The 24,785-nt window shown below is 46.4% G+C and overlaps 1 protein-coding gene across 5 annotated transcripts in view; it reads right to left on the minus strand.

Annotated features, from left to right (window-relative positions):
* The window catches only part of LOC139574242 (phospholipid-transporting ATPase 11C-like), a 63,572-nt gene that overhangs the window by 8,992 nt on the left and 29,795 nt on the right, over positions 1-24,785 (minus strand). For all 5 annotated transcript variants that reach the window (XM_071398641.1, XM_071398640.1, XM_071398638.1 and 2 more), the window contains exons 4-27: positions 17,458-17,538; positions 16,714-16,821; positions 16,075-16,203; positions 14,671-14,759; positions 13,715-13,765; positions 13,196-13,260; positions 13,029-13,110; positions 10,804-10,954; positions 10,339-10,536; positions 8,849-9,019; positions 8,219-8,418; positions 8,011-8,082; positions 7,833-7,906; positions 7,635-7,738; positions 7,185-7,366; positions 6,502-6,768; positions 6,089-6,260; positions 5,738-5,840; positions 5,473-5,618; positions 4,169-4,228; positions 2,140-2,267; positions 1,766-1,967; positions 1,580-1,683; positions 1,277-1,433 (exon numbers count right to left, since the gene is read on the minus strand). In XM_071398641.1, the coding sequence (XP_071254742.1) occupies positions 1,277-1,433; positions 1,580-1,683; positions 1,766-1,967; positions 2,140-2,267; positions 4,169-4,228; positions 5,473-5,618; positions 5,738-5,840; positions 6,089-6,260; positions 6,502-6,768; positions 7,185-7,366; positions 7,635-7,738; positions 7,833-7,906; positions 8,011-8,082; positions 8,219-8,418; positions 8,849-9,019; positions 10,339-10,536; positions 10,804-10,954; positions 13,029-13,110; positions 13,196-13,260; positions 13,715-13,765; positions 14,671-14,759; positions 16,075-16,203; positions 16,714-16,821; positions 17,458-17,538 (3,096 nt within the window). The remainder of the gene's footprint in view (positions 1-1,276; positions 1,434-1,579; positions 1,684-1,765; positions 1,968-2,139; positions 2,268-4,168; positions 4,229-5,472; positions 5,619-5,737; positions 5,841-6,088; positions 6,261-6,501; positions 6,769-7,184; positions 7,367-7,634; positions 7,739-7,832; positions 7,907-8,010; positions 8,083-8,218; positions 8,419-8,848; positions 9,020-10,338; positions 10,537-10,803; positions 10,955-13,028; positions 13,111-13,195; positions 13,261-13,714; positions 13,766-14,670; positions 14,760-16,074; positions 16,204-16,713; positions 16,822-17,457; positions 17,539-24,785) is intronic.

Genomic DNA, 24,785 nt, shown 5'->3' on the forward strand with positions numbered 1-24,785 from the left:
CTTATTTTACGTGCTAGCAGAAACAACCTACAAATAAATGACATTTTATTACATGTCTTTGAACCATAGAAGTGATAGAGTTCCATGGTGCACAAATAACAGCGCACCCATATATATATATATATATGTGTGTGTGTGTGTGTGTGTGTGTGTGTGTGTGTGTGTGTGTGTGTGTGTGTGTGTGTGTGTGTGTGTGTGTGTACGCCTATATCTACACTGAACAAAAACAAAAACAAAGTGTTGGTCCCATGTTTCATGAGCTGAAATAGAAGATCCCAGAAATTTCTGTCTGTAATAAAGCCCTTTTGTGGAGAAACATTTATTCTGATTGGCTGGGCCTGGCTCCCCGGTGGGTGAGCCTAAACCCTTCCAGGCTCACCCATGGCTGTGCCCCTGCCCGGTTATGTGATATCTATAGATTAGGGCATAATGAATTCATTTCAATTGACTTATTTCCTTATATGAACTGTAACTCAGCAAAAACTTTGAAATTGTCGCATGTCAAGTTTATATTTTTGTTCAGTATCGTTCATTGGTAAATGTAAATGTCAAACATTTACATATAAATCGGTCATACAAAAAAGGATTTGTATGAGGATATGTCGGTTGAAAAATCTATTGAGTGATAATATTATATAACTTGTGAAATGAATAAACAAATTATGAGTCATCACACCGTTACTAATACTTTGAAGGATAACTAATTTGCCTCTTGGGGAGTTAAGAGACAGGCTATACCAGGGATACTGGCCTCAGAGGGGAGAAGGGGGGGAAATTTGATTATTCCGCTGATCTCCATCCATGTCAACAACACAAATCAGACCGCTATGGAGGAGCTCTTTAATGTATGTTTAGAGCGATGGGCTCTGTCAAGCATTTACATTTACATTTAAGTCATTTAGCAGACGCTCTTATCCAGAGCGACTTACAAATTGGTGCATTCACCTTATGATATCCAGTGGAACAACCACTTTACAATAGTGCATCTAACTCTTTTAAGGATTTTTTTTTTTTTAAGCATGCCCGAATCTTCAAGAAGACACAAACGGCTACTTGCAAGGACAAAATGTCAATTATGAGACTGTTATAATGCATAAACAGAAATATCTAAGCATCTGACACAAAGGGCAAGTCATAGCCCGTAGAAATGATGAAGGATACGAACACAGGAAAACTACTATGAAGTGTTTGGAACAGTTGTTTTTCCCTTGAACATCAAAACGATATACAGATCGAGAGCTAGATGTGTGTGTGTGTGTGTGTGTGTGTACAGTACCTGTCGAGAGTGGGGCCAGCGCGGCTTGCGGAGGACCAGCAGCAGGATCTCAGGCAGCAGGCTGAGCAGGATGAGGAGAATGATGACCAGCCAGACCGACACAGCGCTCAGCATGTTAGCAAACACAAAGTAGAGACGCTGCTGCCGAAGGAAGGGCCTGACGGGAGGGAGAGAGTTAACATTCACACAGGTCAGTCCAAATAGAGCAGTCACCAACCACGGTTCAGGAGCACTACACAACGAGCAGGCTTTTGCTCCAGCCCAACACTGATTGACGTATGTGTCAGATGATCCCGTCCTCACCATATGATTCCTCCCCAGAAGAAGCTGAAGAACACGTAGAAGGCCAGCGAGCCCCAGATGACAAAGTGATTGATCCACGTCCAATGGCGAGTGTCCATAGCCAGCTAGAACCACAAACAGAAGAAAGTGGTATCACTGGTCTGAAAATGTATTTCAATAACACTATTAAGTTCAAATGTGCTTCACCTTTAGCGTAACGGTGAAGACGAGGACAGTAAAAACAATTGTTCCGTACGACCAATTCCCAAACACCTGGCCATTGTCCTGCAGGGCGGGGTTACTAAAGAGAAAGCGGACCCCAAAGAAAAACAGGAGGCCCTGGTAGACCCCAAGTAGGGTCCAGTACAGGAAGGGGCCCCAACGCAACATGGCGTTCTTTGCTACGTCCCTAAGGAGAGAAAAGGAGAGAGAGAGAGAAAAGAGGGTAGGAAGGGAGGACCACAAGAACACAAAGATGGAGGGTTGAAACCACTTGCTTGTGTTGTCATTATCACACTAGAAGCATAGCTAGTGCATTTTCTATGTAGGTGCAGAATGAATAGTGTAGTTCCCGGACCTACCTGTAGAGGGTGGCGTTGCTCATCAGGACCTCCATACAGATGTGCTGCTCCAAGAGGCTGTAGGCCAGGATAGGCATTGAGGTAAAACAGATGTTGTACATCGTCAGATAGGCTGCGTCGTAGAGGGGCTGGGGAGGACGGGGGAAGGAAGGGGGGGGGGGGGGGGGGGCAGGAGGGATTGGGAACCCAGGGGTTAATTACACAGAGGAGAGAGCTCACTCTCGCACACATGCATTGGCAAACACACAACCACCACCTAACACAGGAAGAGGGCTCTATAGCGTCAAGCCTGTTGGTGTGTGGCTACATGCCGAAGACATCCTTTGATATATGCACACAGATGGTTCTGAGAGAGCAGGTCTAAGCTGGGGGGAATCTTTTAAAAGGAGATGCTTAGACCGAGTTTACATATCAGAAGTTAGCTGTGTATACTAAGAGATGTGTACCCTCTCCTGCGAGAGCTAAACATGTGCCAAAGGAATGAATACATTGCCTAAAATAGCGAAGACTTACGCGATGTAACCAAGGGATGTACTAGTCATATTGTATATGAACGCCATATATACATACACACCTACTCATTCAAGGGTTTCATGTAGTAACCAAAAAAAGGGTTAAACAAATCAAAGAATATTTTAATTCTTCAAAGTAGCCACCCTTTGCCTTGATGACAGCTTTGCACACTCTTGGCATTCTCTCAACCAGCTTCACCTGGAATGCTTTTCCAACAGTCTTGAAGGAGTTCCCACATATACTTGTTGGCTGCTTTTCCTTCACTCTGCGGTCCAACTCATCCCAAACCATCACAATTGTGTTGAGGTCGGGTGATTGTGGAGGCCAGGTCATCTGATGCAGCACTCCACCACTCTCCTTCTTGGTCAGATAGCCCTTACACAGCCTGGATGTGTGTTGGGTCATTTTCCTGTAGAAAAACAATTGATAGTCCCACTAAGCGCAAACCAGATGGGATGACGTATCGCTGCAGAATGCTGTGGTAGCCATGCTGGTTAAGTGTGACTTGAAATCAAAATAAATTACAGACAGTGTCACCAGCAAAACAACATCACAACTCCTCCTCCATGCTTCACGGCGGGAACCACACATGCGGAGATCATCCGTTCACCTAGTCTGCGTCTCAAAGACACGGCGGTTAGAAACCATAAATCTTAAATTTGGACTCATCAGACCAAAGGACAGATTTCCACTGGTCTAATGTCGATTGCTCGTTTTCTTGGCCCAAGCAAGTCTCTTCTTATTGGTGTCCTTCAGTAGTGGTTTCTTTGCAGCAATTTGAACATGAAGGCCTGATTCACGCAGTCTCCTCTAAACAGTTGATGTTGAGATGTGTCTGTTACTTGAACTCTGAACCATTTATTTGGGCTGCAATTTCGGATGCTGGTAACTCTAATGAACTTATCCTCTGCAGCAGAGGTAACTCCTTTCATGTGGCGGTCCTCATGAGAGCCAGTTTCATCATAGCGCTTGATGGTTTTTGCGACTTCACTTGAAACCAAATAGGGCTATCTTCTGTATACCACCCCGACCTTGTCACAACACAACTGATTGGCTCAAACACATTAAGGAAAGAAATTCCACAACCTAACAAGGCACACCTGTTAATTGAAATGCATTCCATGTGACTACCTCATGAAGCTGGTTGAGAGAATGCCAAGATTGTGCAAAGCTGTCATCAAGGCAAAGGGTCGCTACATTGAAGAATATATAATGTTTAAAACTTTGGTTACTACATGATTCCATGTGTGTTATTTCATAGTTTTGATGTCTTCACTATTATTCAACAATGTAGAAAATAGTAAAAAATAAAGAAATACCCTGGAATGAGTAGGTGTGTAAGACTGCAGCCACTCCAGGAGAGAGGGAGTGTCAGGTCAACCAGAGGGAAAGAATATGGGCGTAGACTGGAGAAGGTGCTGGGATTCAATGAGATACTCTGCTATTTCATGTTTAGAGAATCTTTGAATCTCAGAGAGGGGAGAGGGGCCTCAGCAGGACGCGGTGCAGTACTCACTTGCTGGGAAGATCCACAGAAAAACTGGTACAAGAACTGAGGTAAGATGAAGCAGAGGTTCTGTAAGTAAGTGAGAGGGGGAAAGGAACCTGAGGTTAGACACATCAAAAGGTAATGGACATGGTTCTTTGATGGTGGAGAACTTTGGTGTCTGGGTGTCATCTAAATCACATGGGCTTGAGCAGTATCCTTTATCAACATCAGAAAGATTTACTCTGTACATCTGTGGCTCTGTTGAGCTAACATTTTACAGTTGATACAACTTTAGCACAGTTACAAACTTACTCTTTATTTATTTTTTTGCAATAGCCTATTTAAAGATCTAAACGTGTCCGATGCTGCTGCTGGGCTCATTCGTCGTCTTGCTATCAAATTACACAGGCTGTGTGATCTATTTCTCGGTCGACTCATATCAACATCTCTGCACATTAGCGGTGGGGTAGGATAAATAAATACAACAGAATAGACCTAATTAAAAAGAACAGTGGTGAAGGAAATGGAAAATGCTGGGCAGAGCATGCCCAGAGTTCATGGCTGAGTAGTACCATGGTGAAATTGGAGCAAGAAGACTGACGCGCCAACATTTTGAAAAACCGCTACAGTCAAATGACGCACACTCCACTCTGCTCACATCCACTATTCAGCTGAATTTAAGATAACATTTTAGAGGCCCCCATCATGGTGGTGTAGAGAAATATTAGCATGTTTACGCCAACGTCCTGCAATTCTACATAGTTCTCCATGAAGCGGAGAGAAAATGTTGCCGTTTTAAAGCTACTTTCCTGCAATTCGCAATGGCTAATTCGGTGTTCTTTTGCTCAAAGATAATAACAAAATCAGTACTGCTAAATTCATTGTTTATGGAATTTTCAATTTACCCTTTATTTTGGTGATTGTTAGTTCTCAAAGATTATATTATTTAAAAAATATGTAGTTCCATTTTCTTTTCTACATATTTTATATCTGGTTTTAGTAGTTTCATTTGACACAAAGCGTTTTTACATCCAGAAAATCAAAAAAATATATATTTTACACTCTTTGGATTTAGGCTTACCGAAAAAACGCCCGCCCAAGATTTTAAAATGGCATAAAAATCCCCTGCATATTACTTCCACATAATCCTCATATCTAATGCTTTTTCTTTTGGCAGCAACACAGAATTAGGTTTTATAGCTCCAAACAATGACCGAACCTTGACCTCATCTGATGACCAAACAATGACCGAACCATGACCTATACTTATGATCCTCAGTTAACATAAGCACAGTAAGTTATGGTGCCTACATTTCGGTGCTGCCACCTACCTTGTAGAAGAAGTATTGCACCAGGTGGGCGATCCGAACGTAGTAGAGGTGCCCGTGTCCCAGTAACAGTTTCTTCAGGTGCTTGAGTTTAGGGATGGCATAGTCACTGTTCCTCACTGCCTGGCGACCCTCTTTACCTTTTATACCTGAGACACGGAAGACCAGGGAAAACACACACTTTTGCATCTCACTGAATTTAATTTGAAACAACTTCAATATGAAACATTTCCTAATTTGAATCTATAGTGATATCACAGCGTCTTACCGATGCCAATGTGTGCCTCCAGGATCATACTGACATCGTTGGCGCCATCTCCGATGGAGAGGGTAATAGGGCTGCCTTTAGAGTTCTTCACCATGTTCACGATCTACATAGGAACGAGAGAGCGGAAAGAGAGTAAGGGAAAAAAGTTCATGAAATCCCACTTGGTTCTGCGTTCGAAACAAGATGCCTAGATGCAAACGTATTCAGCCATTTGTAATATCGTTACCAGGTATAATGTGGGTAAATAGATTTTTTGTTATGAGACCTCAACCTGGTTTACCTTTAACTAATGTAGCCATCTACAGTTAAATCTACTTAATCTATCAGCAAGAGCCCGTGACGTCGCCTCACCTGGGCCTTCTGTAGGGGAGCCATACGGCAGCACAGCACAGTGGTACAGTTCTGACAGATCTGGAGTAACAGACTCTTGTAGTGGCTGGAGTCAGGAGAGGAGTTGAACACTAAGGACAGAGTGGCTCCGTCTATGATGAAGCCGTAGTCCTGCTTAGCTGAAGTCCAGCTCCTGGGAGGGAAAGAGAACGCAGAGCTTTCTTGTGACAAATCGAAACGAGAGCAAAACGATTTCATAGTTCCAAGACATTAATTTGCTCCCAATTGTTATCATTTTACGACAAATTATCATAAATTTACTACCAATGATTATCAATTTACTACCAATAAAATGATCAATAGAAGTAACATTGTACTGTAAGTAACTCCAACGACCCTCCTATAAAACCTCCAACCCTAGACTTAGCACTGACCTGGTGATCCCAGTCTTAACCGGTGGAGTGTCCTGCACTGCCCTCTTGTGGTAGTCTAACAGCACCTCATGCAGGCGCTCTTCTCTCCTCCTCCCACCGTCCTCCAGGGTTCGCACCGTCAGTTCCAGCAGCTCTGTGCCCCTCTGGAACAGCCGGCAGGCGTAGCATGTGGACTTGGCCGTCTCCATCTTGTCCCCTGTAAGAACCCACACCTTCATGCCAGCCCGCTGCAGGGCCTCCATGGTCTCCGCTGCCTCCTCCTGCAACCTGGCGACAGAGGGAAGAAGAGAAAGAGGGAGCGTGAATGATGAGTGGCAGTTTGCAGTGAAAAGATAAGAAAAGGGGTGCGTCAGAGAGAATGAGTGATGGGGCGAGAGAGATGATTAAGCGAGACAGAAAGATGAAGCAGAGTGTGAGACCCGGTGTGTGAGACAGTCAGTGAATGCGCGTGTCTGTCTGACAGAATGACTGAATACATATTGAACAGAAAACCGACGCACATAACTCCCACCGCACCCACAATTTTACCTCTGCACATTAATGATCTGTTCGCCTCTAAAGAATGGCTGTGTCCAAAACGGCTCCTATTCCCCTATTTAGTGCACTACCTGTGACCAGGGCCCATAGGGTGCCATCTGGGACACAGCCTGAGAGTTAACCCTGAGCTGACTGTGTCCACCCACCTGTCCTCCACGGCGGTAGCTCCGATCAGGCTCATCCCAGTCTCCACCTGGTTGTAGACAGCCATGAGTTTCTCCTCTCGGTCATCCAGGGCCAGCCTGGCTTCCCTCAGCCCTGCGTCTGCCTGGGCGTACTCTTCAGAACTCAGCAGCTTGTAGGCCACACACAGCGTCCGGTAGCCTTCCTGAGATATGGCACAAAACACACACGTCGTAAGTTACCAGTCAACACGAGCAAACACTCTCGATGTGCGTTTTATAAATGTGCGAAATCTAGACTTTCAATGTACCCGTTGCATCTGGTAAATAAACTAAGACCGTAAAACGTTCATCTTAAATCAATGTACACACAAACAAAAATGGTAGCCTTCCTGGGAGACCTTAGACATAAATGCACAGACGTACAAAGTCATTGTATAAACATGTAGTGAGGCGGATGGGGCAGAGACCCACCGTAGCGTTGCGCTCCACGTGCATGCATATCCTGTCCACCTCCTCCTGCCTGACACGGGGGAAGATGGAGGAGTCGGCCCCCTTACAGAACAGCATGATGTCCCCTGAGCAACCAACACAATGGGAACATGTCAGGACTGGGGTTACAACAAACAAAACTAAAAGCTAATAGACGTTTATTTAAAATCTCTGTCTCACCGCATTTGGATCGGACTATTACGCTCATACGTCTTCTCACCGGGTCAAAGTTCAACACATGAAGCAGCTCGTACCTGCAAGGGGAAATCAGATGGCCATGTCAATCAAAAGGAGAATGTTGAATGATAAATTAAATCCGTTAATAACATTAATCAAAACTCTTCACATGTTGACTTACGTTTCAACATCTTTGTCTCTGTTCATCACTCTCATGTTCTTGCTCTCCATACCTAGGAATGTGAAACCATACCTATAGATGGGCGACAAAGACAAGAAAGTGAGCCGCACTGATTACACAACACACTAATCAAACCAAATCCACATAGAAGTTCATTTGTGTGATGGATTGATTGATGAATAACAGTTGCACAGGCCCTGTCCCTTACTTCATGGCTCCCTTGACCAGTGCCACCTCGTCGGGTGAGGAAGCGATGAAGCCCCTGAGCTCTGCAGGGTGGACCATCTCTCCGTCCAGCCCCAGGACACCATCCACCTGGTCCCCAACCCCGTCCTCCTGACCCGTAGACTCCTTGACCTGCACCGTGTGGCACAGACACAGAGCCCGCAGGAACAGCTCCTCCTCCTCCTGAAAACACACAGACGCATGTTACTTATTGTACTGTGTGCCATTTACCAGAGGTGCATTCATTAAGAACCAAATGCAAAACGGGCTGAACTTGTCCAATCAGAAACTATCGTTTTTTTTGCAAAACGTTTTTCTACAGTGTGCAATGAATGAATACACCATTGGTATGTACTTTTATATGGCACAGTAACAGTTTACATTATTACACTACCTAACAACCTCTGTGTCTATGGGCTGCAGAGTACAAACTACTGGCCCCATTAATCACACAAACTGTCGCAGGTTATGTTAGGTCACATGTGATGCTTGTTATTCTTTCAGGTGACCTCTGTGATTCCGCCAGCACACTGGGCCATTTGATGCCCATATGTTGGCATGCCTGACTGACACAGTGATGAGGGGGAGGGCATATAACTAGTCATTCACCCACCCTGCCAGCCTTCTGCTGCAGCATGCTCACGGGTCCATCTGTGACACAGAAGCCGTCCAGCTCGGTGCTCGAGTCACGGTTCTTGTACTGGAAGCCGTCGATGCAGCACTCGATGAACTCCATGCTGTTCTGGGTCAGAGTGCCCGTCTTGTCCGTGAACACATACTCTACCTAGAGGACACAATGTGAAACTGCAGGGTCAGACAAATACCATTTTCACACAATCAAATGTATTTATAAAGCCCTTTCTACATCCGCAGATGTCACAAAGTGCTTATACAGAAACCCAGCCTAAAACCCTAAACAGCAAGCAATGGCGATGTAGAAGCAAGGTGGCTAGGAAATACTCTAGAAAGTCAGGAACCTAGGAAGAAACCAGGCTCTGAGGGGTGGCCAGTCCTCTTCTGGCTGTGCCAGGTGGAGATAAGAGTACATGGCCATTAAGGCCAGATCGTTCTTCTAGATGTTCATAGATGACCAGCAGGGTCTAATAATAATCACAGTGGTTGTAGAGGGTGCAACAGGTCAGTGTCTCAGGAGTAAATGTCAGTTGGCTTTTCATCGAGCCAAACCAAGCCTAGCCAATCTGTACTGGGCTGGCTTGGATAGGCATCTACCATAGTTCCTGGAACCATGCTGGAGAGGACAATGTGAATAGAAAATATCTGCGCCAGTACACTACATTTCAGGTTCAGATCTATAGTGAGAATCAGGTGTGTACTCATTAGTCCAAACGGTTGCAAAACAGAACATTTTTTAACTAAAACAAGGGTTTCTATTGGAGAAAAAAAAAAGTTTTGCAACAGAATTGGCGTAATGGACAGGCATGTGAGACTCTTCCAGGGTTGTAAAAAAAAAACACTTGGCACAATTAACTGTGAACAATAAGAATGGGCAATTAATCCGAGAGTTACACCGCATAAATCTAGTTTAGCAAGCGTCATCTTTAATTGAAGTAATCATTGGGCAAACCAACTGTGACTGATCTACAACACCCCTGTTTGAGACGGAGGTTGGAGATGGGAAAGCACAGCCATTCAAGGCATATTAAGACCAGTTAGACCATTTCATATTCTGACATTTGAGGAATGTTGTTCATGTGGGTTTAGGGTCATCACTCCACCAAAGACTGGGGCCGAGAACAAAGAGGCCCTAGACCTCTAATAAACCTACGGCCTCGTTTGAATACTAAAATGTAATCTCCCCTTACCCTCTTCCCTTTGAGGTAATCACTGATCTAACATGACTGGGTAACTGAGAGTTCCATTGCTGTATATAGCTAGCTTTTCACAAATCCAGTCATTTAAGATAAGTGATTACTTCAAGAAAAGGAGAAAGGAATGATGCATCAAAAGTATTCAAACAGGGTGGATATCTGGCCAACTAGTTACAGCAATATGGTGGGAATCTGCGATGATAACTACCTCCTTTGGGAGAGTGGTTTTGGGTCTTATCAACGCTAAATTGGTTCCATAGCTTTAACGCCTGACCTGTCCTAGCTCCTCGTTGAGGTCAGAGGTGTTGACCAGAGCCCCTTCCTGGATCTCGGGGTCGAAGAAGTCCTTGTCCCAGGAGATGAAGAAGGAGCCCAGGAACTTCTGCATCTCCACCGTCACGTACATGGACACGGGGATGATGAAGTTGAACAGCACCATGAACGACAGGAAGTCAGTAAACATATTCAGGTACTGGGGGAGAGAGGGGTAAACACAGGGAACAGTGTTAAAACACACTTCCACAAACTGAAGTGCCCTTGGAGAAATAACACACTCGTATAATGCAGTGCTACGAGCCATCAGTGTAATGTGACTCTGGGTCAATGAAATGTGCCTAAAAGTCTCACCACATAAGGCATTAAGTTGCATTTGAGACTGACTACAGTCAGCAGATTGCATTATACAGTGCTAAACTGTATTTGTCTGCGCAAAGTCTTTTTAGCTGAGTGAAGGCCTCACCAGGTTGGCATCTTTCTCCTTCTGCGTCTTCTGGTTGTACCAGGGCTCTTCCTGGCCTGGTTGGCTCTGCCACACGTACTTGAGCGTGGTGCACACCAGGGCCTTGCTCACCAGGATACACAGGTACACCAGCAGGAAGGCATTGATAGATCTGAAACACGAGTATTAACAACCCAACTCCCATCAGCAACACTGAAAATATACATCCACTGTGTGAAACATCTGCTTCCTATATAATCCCATATTCCTCTGATATCCGTGTGAATGGACACCTAATCAAACTGCCGCAGCTTCCTTCAACTGATCGTTGTTCCAGTGCTGTGTTCGAGACCACCTAAAGCGAGACCAATTCAAGACCAAGACCGGAGCAAATCAAGTCTGAGTCAAAACCAAGCCTCCGAGACAAGGGGTCCGAGACCGAGTCAAGACCAGAAAAATATAAGTCCAATTCAAGACCACGAGTAAACTTTGTCAAATCACCACCATAAGAGTTGAAAATGTCCAGTATTTCTGTGTTCATCTTTCAGAACATACAGATTCTTTAGACATTCAAAATAGTGAAGAAATGCACGCTGATGGAAAACAGTCACAAATGATTACTAACCTAAACACAGTGGGGAACAAGCCCTCCTACACCTTCAGAGAAGGCCTAAGGATTTATAAAATAATGATTCATATAATAAATTACAATTATATGATTATTTTCAATGATGTTCTGATTTAATCTTGTGAGTTTTTGTTGTAAAGGAAAGAGTTAACACTGAAGAAAAGAAAAAAAGATTGAATCAGGATTTTTCTTTGCTGGTCTCCGGGGAGATAAATCTAGCTAGCTAAGTCAGCCATTGGCTATCAGAAGCTAGATAAAGGCATCTTCCATTCAACTGTATTAGGACAACATTTTGGAGTGACAGTGGAATCAACCAATCACATTTTGACTTAATGGAAGGGATCGTTTTTACAAAAACATCTGCCTTGAAATCCAACATTTCACTGTGCAATAGCGAGCAGTAGGTTTCCCGCGATCTAGCTAGCTAGATTTTGTTGTCAGCTAGTGTGCAGCGGCTGCAGCAGGTGTTATCAAAGAGGATGTTGTTTTTAATTTATTAGCTTCTCCCTTTTCAAGAATAACTTTCAACAAGAAGTTAAGTTTCAAATGATCATCTAGTGAGTGGAACTGTGTTTTTTATTGCAGCCTGCTGTAGTCAGCCATCTCTTTGAAAATAACTTGTGTGAAACATTGTTGCATTTACAGTGGAACTAACAGCATTTTAACAACATTACATCTTATTACAATATGTTCATATACACCCCCAGGAAGAATGACAATTTATTTAAAACATTTAACATTTTATGACAAGCGACCAAATCACTGTAGATATGGTAATTTTCATAAATTCTTCGTATACGTAATTCCCAAACGTTCTAAGGCATTTGTGAAAATTATACAGCAATATAGAGTGGGAAAGCGGCCATACGTTTGGACAATTAATAGACACTGCAGTCTACACAGACCAGTGCGCTATAGCCAGATCAGAACTACAGTAGGCCTTTACACAAACAAGCCACACGGGCTGCCATCATTCACTTGGAACAGGACTGTGTATTTACAGGCAGTTACAACAGCGCGACTTCAGATCATTAGAACGCATTCGCCAAAAGCCACAAAATTCATCCGAGTGGATTTATGCAAATATGTAAACACCACGGGAGTCCTCTTTCATTTGAGAACTTTACAGTCCCGTTGATCAAACAACCATGAAAAGGTAGGCTCCCCCCCAGTTATGCACATCAACAACAAGATCAACTAATGCTGAATTATATGAATCATGCATTGAACTGCATCCATCTATTCTGCCAACAATGCCTTAGTGTACGTTATGGAACGCTGAGTCAAATAGAACCTTCTTATAAAGTTGATTTTGTAGCAGAAACTGAATTTGATATTTTTTTACTGATATTATGATTGTCTGTTTCATATCTGGAAAGTAGTTAAAACGTTGTTTAAACTTTAGGTCACCGGTTACTTTGTGTGCTTAACTTCTCTTGGGTAGGGGGCAGCATTCGGAATTTTGGATGAAAAGCATTAAACTGCCAGCTACTCATCCCCAGAAGATAAGATATGCATATTATTAGTAGATTTGGATAGAAAACACTCTGCAGTTTCTAAAACTGTTTGAATCATGTCTGTGAGTATAACAGAACATATTTAGCAGGCCCGCCCTTACTTCTCCACCACAGACCGCTTCTGGGACTTCCCCTGGTAGTTCAGAGCCATTTTGGTTTCCATGCCAGAGTACACTGCCACTCCTAGAAGAAGAAGGAGAGTTGGTCAGGACAGGCTCACACGGTGACCATCATTCAGACCCTCATTTGCATTAAACAATTGAGTCACCATAAATCTTCTGAGTATTCTTCAAGGTAGCGCCTTTCAGGAGGAGATTCTCTGGACCCAAAGACCTGAGGAACACCACACAAAGAGAAAAGAAAGTCACATACCTTCTCTAAAAACACCAAGACCCCTCCCTTCTCTTACAGCGGCACACTAGCGCTTGCTCTTGCCTAATACTATCAATGGATAACTCCAGTCTTGAGTTGACGTCTACTCTGCCCCAAATGTTCTTGTGAAGGACACAGAACGACATCTTTTATAAGATCATTACAAAGCGGCCCGGTGACAAACGCTTCAGAGAGCACTTTGGAAGCGCTGCCCTGAGTCTGGGCCAGGTCCAGTATTACTTTCATGCTCGTTTGGAGTTATGGATCAATGAAATAATGATTTGATGGTTATGCAAAAGGGAAAAGACAAGAGTGCTTAAACGACTGCGCTTTCATTTCTTTTTTTAGACTGAGGTACGGGAGGGGGTAACTAGGGCTAAGAGGGAACCGATAGGGGACTGGCCAACACGCTTACCTCACAGCAGGCTCCTGGTCATTCTTGTAGATGTGCATACGCCCCACAAACCTGTAGAAACACAGACCCCCATGAATGCCCTACCCAATGGCAGATGCTCTATTTGATCTCATCTCTCTATGGACCTGAACTGAATCAACTGTGTAATGGGCTAGAAATGGTCAATTTGAATATTTTCTGATATCAGACAGAAACGCACTGATAACTAATACTATCTGCAGCAGAGGGACTAGTCAGATGTAAAGCTAATCATAACGCCATATGCTGATCACCAGGACTTTGCATAGACTGCACCAATTAAGAGCGAGCTAATACGATGGGTGGTTTGTCCGACAGCACGCTGGCACTGCAACTCTGTTTTATTGATTGTGAAAAGGAGCATCTGGTGTCTTCAGTCCCTTAGGCTTCTCAAACATCACTGATGTATTTATGGCGCCAAATTGTACTGTCACGGCCGCTCCTTGGCCATAGGTGGCGCCAAACCACTAAGTCTCTGGAGAGACTACAGCTGTTCAAACGACTGGGTCTGTTCCTCTATGCAGCACCGGCCAAGTCTAACTGAACCTTCCCTTCAATTCCCGGCCAGTCTCTTCCACAAATCAGGTTTACTAACAGTCCAACGCCGCTAATAAGAACCTGTCAGAGAGCTAGAAAGCTTATAGCCTGCCAACACTCTACCTAATGACACTGTTGCTATTAAAATGTCATCGGGACATTCCCGATTGACAGTTGATTAAACTGACTAAAACCCTACACCTAACAAATCAGTGTGCACATGTTTTTACAGTCCAGGGACAGTTTTCACAAAGCCTCTCGGAGTAGAAGTGCTGATCTATGATCAGTATTGGCTTTCGGATCATCATCATTGTATAGACTGGGGGGGTGAACTGATCCGAGATCAGCACTTCTACTCTCAGAGCTCTGCGTGAGGAACACGCGAGGAGGACAGAGCCTACTTGTAGAGGTCAGGCTGCGGCTGCTCGCACTCCACGGTGGCGCTGAGAGACTCCAGGCCCTTCTCTGTGTCTGGCACTGTGTAGTGTGTCTGAGAGAGACCGAGAGAGAGAGAGAGAGAGAGAGAGAGAGAGAGAAAGTGAGTGAGTGCTGACTATTTCAGGTCATCACTGCAACACACACACATACATACATACACGGGCGTACGTAGTCACGCACACTAAGACACGTCGACGGGGCTGTAGTGGAGCAGGTCGAGAGCTTTAAGTTCCTCGGTGTCCACATCCCTAAGGAATTATCATGGTCCACACACCCGCACAGTTGTGACGAGGGTACAACGACGCCTCTTCCCTCTCAGGAGGCTGCAAAGATTTGGCATGGGCCCTCACATCCTCAAAACGTTCTACAGCTGCACCATCGGGAGCATCTTTACTGGCCATGTCACCGCTTGGTACAGCAACTGGCATCCGACCGCAAGGCACCACAGAGGGTAGTGCGTACGGCCCAGTACATCACTGGGGCCGAGCTCCCTGCCATCCATGACGTCTATACCAGGCGGTGACAGAGGAAGCCCCTCAAACTGTTAAAGACTACAGCCACAGACCATGCTCTCTGCTACTGCACGGCAAGCGGTACCAGTGCACCAAGTCTAGAAGTAACAGGACCCTGATCAGTTTCTACCCCCAAGCCATAAGACTGCTCTGAACAAGACTGCTAATCAGAGGTCTACCCGGATTACCTGCATTGACCCTGTTCTGCACTGGCTATATACACACACACTGGACTCTACCCACAGTGACTGCCGCATTCTCTCTCTCTCTCTGCTCTTGTTTTGCTTAAAAGGATGTCGTTGGGCGGAACTGGGAAGGTCATCAGTAAAATGGAACACACCTGGGACTCTCCACAGAGACAGACTGTTTTTGGTTGTGGCATTTTGGGGCTTTTGTGTTAATTTGTTTTGGTACCTCTCAACACCCCTCATTATCACCATCTATGCACATCCACTCACTTACACTACTGACTACACACACATTTTTACTTGGATATAGTTTACTTTATTTCATAAATATGTTTGTTATTTCTTTATCTCCTCTTTGTTACAGGCTACGAGCCATTTCGTAACACCACACATACTGACACCGACGCTCCAACATACACTTTCACATACGCTGAGACATACGCTGTCCATAATCGATTTCCATTTTTTACTCTGCATTGTTGGAAATGTACCCACAATTTAAAAAATGTCACTGTTCGTCTACACCTGTTGTTTACAAAGCACGTGACAAATGCCTGGATTTGGAAGAGGTGAGGGAGTGATGGCAGATTGAAAGCGATGTCATGCCCCCACAGACCACACGTCTCAATGGCACCATGACACTGGTGTTACTTTGGCAGCACTCCACCTTATGGTTGGACTCCCCGTCCAGACTGGCCGTGGTGACAAAGCAGGTGTCGTCCTCCCGGCTGGACTGCAGCAGGATGAGGTCACAGGGAAAGGTCTCATCCTCCACCACCTCCACCACATCCCCGACCTAGTGGAACATAGAACACATGTAGGGAACGAAGAGGCGAGGCCACCAAAATCCACCAATAGTCCCCTGTGCACATGTGAAGGTCTGAGAGGATTGGTTTGGTATAAGCAATGGTGAAACTTCCACTGACCTAGCCTACGAGGGCAAGGTGGAGCCGTCACCAAATTGCTTATACCTGTCAAATCCATGCAGATCTACACAGTTCCAATGTGCATAGGGAGGTCAAGAGGTCAATTTGGGATTGGGCCATAAAAGCATTGTAAATCTATACGACTGAAATACCTGGGCCATAAAAGCATTGTAAATCTATACATGACTGAAATACCATCCACTTTCCTTCATTCAGCATTACATACTTGGGATTACCATACGGTACAGTGCAGCAACACTATCAAAAACACTGGAACATGCCAAGATGCCAACTAACTCTCCTTCCCCTCCGCCCCGCGTCCCCAAGGGGATATTTATTTCCAGGGGACTTGGCCGCGGCGCAGCTTGCTGAAAAGGTACCTTGATATTCTCGCTCTCCTTGCGTGCTCTCCGGCCGTCCTCCAGCACCGTCACCAGGTACTTATTCACCTCATTGTCTGCCTTGTGCCGCAGCCAGTCCTCATAGCCCTGAGAGAGGTGGAGGACGGCAGGGAGAGAGAGCGACACACACACACATCTTTTTAGTACGGAACTGACTGCAGGTCTGTGTTCACCTCGCCCAGTCTACAGAGAGCCTCCCCTGGTGTCCCGCTTCAAAGCCTGGATAAAAGGTAGCAGCATCGCTAGCTGCCATCAATGTGTCCCATATAGGAAGTACACCCTCCATTGTGCATTTCAAAAAGCCCTAGCAGCAGGCCACCAGAAAAGCCAATCCCTAAAACAATACATCTAAAAAGCTGGAACACAGCTGCAGCAGACAAAGAGACAATATACTAGAGACTGTCACACCATTTGGTCATGTTCTCCAGACAACCGGCATTGACAACCGGCATTACTTTGGCTGTGACCAAAAAAATAACAAAGCATTTGAAATGATTCAATATTTCACCCCGCCAAAATATACACATTTAAAGGGAAAGATATTTAATAAAAAAACGTGGAAGAGAGGCAGTGGAGAGATGCATAGAGGGGCTATAAAGGGGACCATAGAAATATAATTTGTAGAATGTGAAAAGCCCCTTTAGAATGGGTATGTCCATTCTAGTAATTGTTATATTTCTAAGGGGGCAGTGAATTAAAAATGGCGACAGTGTCATGTCTTACCTGTTTAATGGCTGTTACTGTGATGACGAAGAACAATGGCAGGCCACTAGTGACTGGGCTGGTGGGGGTGTCTACAATCACCTGTAGAAAAGAATACCAGACACTTTACAGACTGTACCATTCAGATAATAAAGCCTTATGATCAGACAAGATACTTTTCTACTAATAGGTCTAATAACTTTGTTTTTTTAAATCAAAACAACCAATTGCAAAAATCACATCCTCCCCGCTGATTGGAGGACCTTAAGCAGGTATACTGTGCATGTGTGTATTCCAACCTTCAGATAACCACAGATCAACCCGTCTTTCATAGTAAATCGTCATTCTACCACTATTGACTAATCACAAATGGTAGCCAATCTACTCAGATTATTATCTCGTCTACAACGTAGTTAGGAGACTGTCTCAGGAGTGGTGCAGTGAAAGAGTCATTTCCAAGGCCATTTCTTAGATGAGAATATATTGTATGGAGAAAAAAAATAACATTGGACAGGTTACAACAGATTCTTCGAGCACACGGGCGGGGCACTCCCACATAAATACAGGTTGTAGTGCATGTCGGCCTGAGTATACGCATGCGCACACACACACACACACACACACAGTGTGTGTGCTAGTCTCGGCTCCACAGCACCTAATCTCTCCTCTCTCCGTCCAACAGAGAGACATGGAGACATTTTGTACCGAGACAGTATGAGAAGAACCCAAGCAGCTTGGACCTGCAGGACACCTAATTAAGTGGGCCAGGGCCACAGTGGTATTTAATCTAAAACCACACGGGGGGCTGGTTCCTGCTGCCTGCCTGGTGCTGATGCCAACAGAACACGGAGAAGGCCCTCTCCTGCTGGGCTGCTGAGAGCCGTGCTGGACTGCAGGCCAGGGGCAGTACAGAAATCTTGTGTGTTTGCGTGCGCGTACAGGAATCTGGCCACTAATGAGCCTAGAGACCAAGAGCGAGAGGGAGCCTGCACAGGCCCAGTAAGGTAATCCCAAACAACTAGCGGCTCAGGAGCACAGAGACAAAAGCTTGACCTGCAAAAACAGCCCTCAACAACACGCAGCCATTGTGTAATTGTGTGCGTTTCCTCCTAATGCTGTCACAAGGCGGATTTACTCCCGCTCCCCTGATCCTGCAGCACGCCAGAGGCTTTCAGCCTCTGAGCAAGTGGCGCTTGTTACGGAACACACACAGAGTTGTGCACACACGCGTATTTGGCATTCAGAGCATGAGCTGTACAAGATGTCAGATATGTATCAGCTGAGGCAGGAGATGTGTTGTGAGCCCTCTCTCAGGTGTTTCCCTGCTCACCTGTGAGAGGACTGACAATGAGGAAGTGAAAGAGAACTCGCTGCTCCCTCAGCAACACATCCTTCCGCGCACACACACAGACACACACAGGCAGTGTACTGCGCACTTAAGCATTTGAGTGCCGACTGCTGTGATTACAGTTAATAATTCAATTAGAAGGCCGAAATGGACTGGTGCACATTGAACCTTCAGCCAGAATGCAGAATCAGGGAAAACAGACTCTCCATTGTTTCTTTCCTTGGGAGTCAGTGCCAGAAAGGAGGGAGAATGTGAGAGTGAAACCGTCCTCTCCTGTAGCTCCAGGTGTTCCCAGCCAGAAATAGAGGCAGCGAGAAGACTTTCATATAATGTGTGGAGCTAGGTGGACCCAGGTGGCAGGTCTCAGTGTTAGAGACTCCTCAGTGGACCAGCCGGTTGCCTCGGGTGATTCAGGAGCAGGAGTTCTATTGAATACATCTCCCCTCTCGCCTCTCCTGGCCCAGCCCCTCTTCACCCTCAGCAAGTCTATGCAGCTGTAACTAATGCTGCCCCCTAGGCAGGTGATAGATGTTGGTGGGAGCGGTCGAAAGTGCATGTCGTTTTTCGATTTAATAAATTGATAAAAGCCCATCTGGAGGTAGGGAGTGGGGCTAGACGTGGCCAGTCCAGGCCGATTAAAGATATTAAAAGAGTGACTGGCTGTATTGCAGCTGAAAGTGCCGGGGATGTATGTCCCCAACACAGTCAGTCCCACCCGACCGCAAGGCATGATTTAGTTCGCACCACAATACTGCAGAGAGTGGCCACTACAGAGTGCACTATATCACATAAACACTCCACACCCATAGCCCCCCACCGCCTGGGGGGGGCAAGCTATTTCTCCTGAGCGTTGTTCCCTTCCCCTCCCTCGTACATTTTCTACACTCCACCAAACTTGAATGTCACACATTAATCACACAACTACAGACCATGCCCCTGCAAATAACCACAAAATAACAGGCCATTCCTCAAATTTTGATACACCCTTACCTCCATATACACACACACACACACACACAGCACCAAAACCCAAACCTAGTCATTAAATAGGAACGAGCATTCTGGAGGACTCCTCCACCGAACTGACGGGTCGGTTAGATCTCTGACACTGATAAAGAGCCCTACATCTGAACAGGGAAGAAGTGTGTCAGAGTGAGTGACAGTCCCTCAGGTCCCAGGGCAGGGGAGGCAGGGGCCCTCTCTCCATCCATCTCTCCAACCCCGCTCCCATTCCATCAGGAGGCAGGCAGCAAAGGCATGCAGAGCTATTTATAGGACAGTGGTGTTTTTTAAATGTATTATTTATTTATTTTAAAATCAGGGAGCCAGAGTCTATTTGAGACTCTCATAAGTACAGGAGGGCTTCCTGGCTGCTTCTTATGGCTGGGGGGCAGTATTGAGTAGCTTGGATGAATAAGGTGCCCAGAGTAAACTGCCTGCTACTCAGGCCCAGAAGCTAAGACATGCATAGTATTAGTAGATTTGGATAGAAAACACTCTGAAGTTTCCAAAACTGTTTAAATGATGTCTGTGAGTAGAGAATCAATCTTCAGGATGTTGTTATCATATATATCCAATAACGTTCCAACCGGAGCATATGTTTTTGTCTGCAGAGTAATGGAACACATGGCCATATCATGACTAGCGCGTGTGACCAGGAACTAGCATTCTGCCAGACCACTGACTCAAATAGCTGCCATCCGGCCCCACATCACACTAGAGGCTTCATTCTACTGACTGTTGACATCTAGTGGAAGGCGTAGGAAGTGCGAACAGATCCATATCTTACTGGGAATTGAATAGGCGATGACTTTAACATCAACCAGCCCCAGAATTTCCACTTCCTGTTTGGAGGTTTGCCTGCCATATGAGTTTTGTTATACTCACAGACATAATTCAAACAGTTTTAGAAACTTCAGAGTGTTTTCTATCCAATAGTAATAATAATATGCATATATTAGCATCTGGGACAGAGTAGGAGGCAGTTCACTATGGGCACCAATTCAACCAAAAGTGAAAATGCTGCCCCCTATCCCTAAAAAGTTAAGGAGAAGTGTATCTATAATTCCATGCATAACACTTGTATATTTTATCAATGTTTATTATGAGTATTTCTGTAAATTGATGTGGCTCTCTGCAAAATCACCGGATGTTTTGGAAGCAAAACATTACTGAACATAATGCGCCAATGTAAACTGAGATTTTTGGATATAAATATGAACTTTATCGAACAAAACATACATGTATTGTGTAACATGAAGTCCTATGATTGTCATCTTATGAAGATCAAAGGTTAGTGATTCATTTTCTCTCTGTTTCTGCTTTTTGTGACTCCTCTCTTTGTCTGGAAAAATGGCTGTGTTTTTCTGTGACTAGGTGCTGACCTAACATAATCGAATGGTATGCTTTCGTCATAAAGCCTTTTTGAAATCGGACACTGTGGTGGGATTAACAACAAGTTTATCTTTAAAATGGTGTATAATGCTTGTATGTTTGAGGAATTTTAATTATGAGTTTTCTGTTTGAATTTGGCGCCCTGCACTTTCACTGGCTGTTGTCATATCGATCCCGTTAACGTGATTTCAGCCATAAGAAGTCAGCAGCGCAGAGAGATAGAAAATCAGTAACGGTGAGAGAGACTTACTAAAAGAGCGAGATTACCGATTGTCATGGAGAGAGAGAGAGAATTCTTGCCGAAGGAGAAAGACTTGCCGAGAGCGAGAGAGAGACACACACTCGCGATCGGGGCAGTTCTCCCTAGTCCACTTGCAGTCTTCGCTGACAGCGACACACTGCCGTGGGCGGGTGAGACCTGCCGCAGGCGCGCGAAGCACACACACACACTTGCCGAGCGAGAGACGCGCTTGCCGAGTGAGCGAGCCACGCTTGCCGAGCGAGCGAGCCACGCTTGCCGAGCGAGAGACACACGCTTGCCGAGCGAGAGACACACGCTTGCCGAGCGAGAGACACACGCTTGCCGAGCGAGAGACACACGCTTGCCGAGCGAGAGACACACGCTTGCCGCGAGAGAGAAGCACACACACACACACGCTTGCCGCGAGAGAGAAGCACACACACACGCTTGCCGAGCACACACACACACTTGCCGCGAGAGAGAAGCACACACACACACTTGCCGAGCGAGCGAGCGAGCCACACACTTGCCGAGCGAGCGAGCCACACTTGCCGAGCGAGCGAGCCACACTTGCCGAGCGAGCGAGCCACACTTGCCGAGCGAGCGAGCCACACTTGCCGAGCGAGCGAGCCACACTTGCCGAGCGAGCGAGCCACACTTGCCGCGAGAGACACCCACTTGCCGCGAGAGACACCCACTTGCCGCGAGAGCGACACCCACTTGCCGCGAGAGCGACACCCTTGCCGCGAGAGCGACACCCTTGCCGCGAGAGCGACACCCTTGCCGCGAGAGCGACACCCTTGCCGCGAGAGCGACACCCACTTACCGCGAGAGCGACACCCTTGCCGCGAGAGCGACACCCTTGCCGCGAGAGCGACACACACACTTGCCGCGAGAGCGACACACACACTTGCCGCGAGAGCGAGACACACACTTGCCGCGAGAGAGAGACACACACTTGCCGCGAGAGAGAGACACACACTTGCCGCGAGAGAGAGACACACACTTGCCGCGAGAGAGAGACACACACTTGCCGCGAGAGAGAGACACACACTTGCCGCGAGAGAGAGACACACACTTGCCGCGAGAGAGCGACACACACTTGCCGCGAGAGAGCGACACACACTTGCCGCGAGAGAGAGACACACACTTGCCGCGAGAGAGAGCACACACTTGCCGCGAGAGAGAGACACACACTTGCCGCGAGAGCAAGAGACACACACTTGCCGCGAGAGCGAGAGAGACACACTTGCCGCGAGAGCGAGAGAGACACACTTGCCGCGAGAGCGAGAGAGACACACTTGCCGCGAGAGCGAGAGAGACACACTTGCCGCGAGAGCGAGAGAGACACACTTGCCGAGAGAGCGAGAGAGACACACTTACCGAGAGAGCGAGAGAGACACACTTGCCGCGAGAGAGAGAGACACACACTTGCCGCGAGAGAGAGACACACACTTGCCGAGAGAGAGAGACACACACTTGCCGAGAGAGAGAGACACACACTTGCCGAGAGAGAGACACACACTTGCCGAGAGAGAGAGACACACACTTGCCGAGAGAGAGACACACACTTGCCGAGAGAGAGACACACACTTGCCGAGAGAGAGAGACACACACTTGCCGAGAGAGAGAGACACACACTTGCCGAGAGAGAGAGACACACACTTGCCGAGAGAGAGAGACACACACTTGCCGAGAGAGAGAGACACACACTTGCCGAGAGAGAGAGACACACACTTGCCGAGAGAGAGAGACACACACTTGCCGAGAGAGAGACACACACTTGCCGAGAGAGAGAGACACACTTGCCGAGAGAGAGAGACACACACGCCGAGAGACGCGCACTCTCCCAGAGACTTGCCGAGAGACGCGCACTCCCAGAGACGCGCATTCTCCCAGAGACTTGCCGAGGGCGAGACGCGCACTCTCCCAGAGACTTGCCGAGGGCGAGACGCGCACTCTCCCAGAGACACTTGCCGAGGGCGAGACACTTGCCGAGGGCGAGACACTTGCCGAGGGCGAGACACTTGCCGAGGGCGAGACACTTGCCGAGGGCGAGAGAAAGAGACTTGCGAGCACGCACAGAGAGAAGAGCGATTCACTAACATGCTGACCACATCGCTCTTGACACGTGCGCAAGCGTTTCAACGAGTCAGAGACCCGCTGCAAGTGCTGCCTCCCATCTCCTTGTTGGTTTTTTAGGAGCATATACCCACGTGGGTGATTGAATGATGAACTGAGGTCCACCCTCCAGTCCAGTTGGTGGTGGTAACGTACCTTAAAGTTGCTTACCAACCACCATATAAAGTCCAGAGAAGACGAAGTAGCCTGAAGGAGGAGAGTTTACTAGAAACTAACTTGGTTTACCCTTTTTTTCTGTAGATTAATTGTTAGTAGAGGACCTTGTGCATTTCAGGTAAAACAACACCCAATGTTTATATCCCAGGATAAATTAGCTAGCAACAGCAAGCTAGCTAGCTAAATTGCCATAGATTTATGCTTTTCAACCTGTCCCCAAATGAATATAGTTGGTAGAGATATTTCAACCTCCGTGTCCTGATCGCATCTGTTGTGGATGTACAAAATCAACATGCACACGTGGGTGCGCCAGCGGTCTGGTCAGCATGTTAGGTATAGATAGAGGTAAAAGGAAAAAGAGGGGGGGGGGTTGTGTGTTTGGATTCTGTTGGCCCATTTGCATTAAGTCTCTGGGGAATTGAAAGGTGCAGGTGTGACAAGATGTGAAAGTGTGTGTGCGTCTCCCTTCCCCCCCAAGTGACATAATGGTAGGCTGTGGGGGGGGGGAACTGGACGGTAAGGATAAGGCTGGATTAGTAGAGGACAACCACATACCAGGCTAGGTAAACAACGCGAGTGCGCGCACACACCACACACACGTAGACGGCCACATACACACGCAAACAACTTCTTACAAAATCATGACTCTCGCATTTGCACATTTACATTGCAAATGCTCCTTCAAATCTAACTTGTATACACTACACACTCCAGTACATCTACTGTACACACAGTACACAGAGATGAACCCACTGATACACTACTCAAACAGGTAAAGGTCACAGTGAATAAAAGAACAGGAGGCGGCTGAGGAGGAGATGATTGTGGACTACAGGAAAAGGAGGACCGAGCACGCCCCCATTCTTATCGACGGGGCTGCAGTGGAGCAGGTTGAGAGCTTCAAGTTCATTGGCGTCCATATCACCAACAAACTAACATGGTCCAAGCACACCAAGACAGTCGTGAAGAGGGCACAACAAAACCTATTCAGGAGACTGAAAAGATTTGGCATGGGTCCTCCGATCCTCAAAAGTTTCTACAGCTGCACCATCGAGAGCATCCTGACTG

The sequence above is a fragment of the Salvelinus alpinus genome, chromosome 4 (assembly GCF_045679555.1).
Source record: "Salvelinus alpinus chromosome 4, SLU_Salpinus.1, whole genome shotgun sequence".
In the NCBI taxonomy this organism is placed as follows: Eukaryota; Metazoa; Chordata; class Actinopteri; order Salmoniformes; family Salmonidae; genus Salvelinus; species Salvelinus alpinus.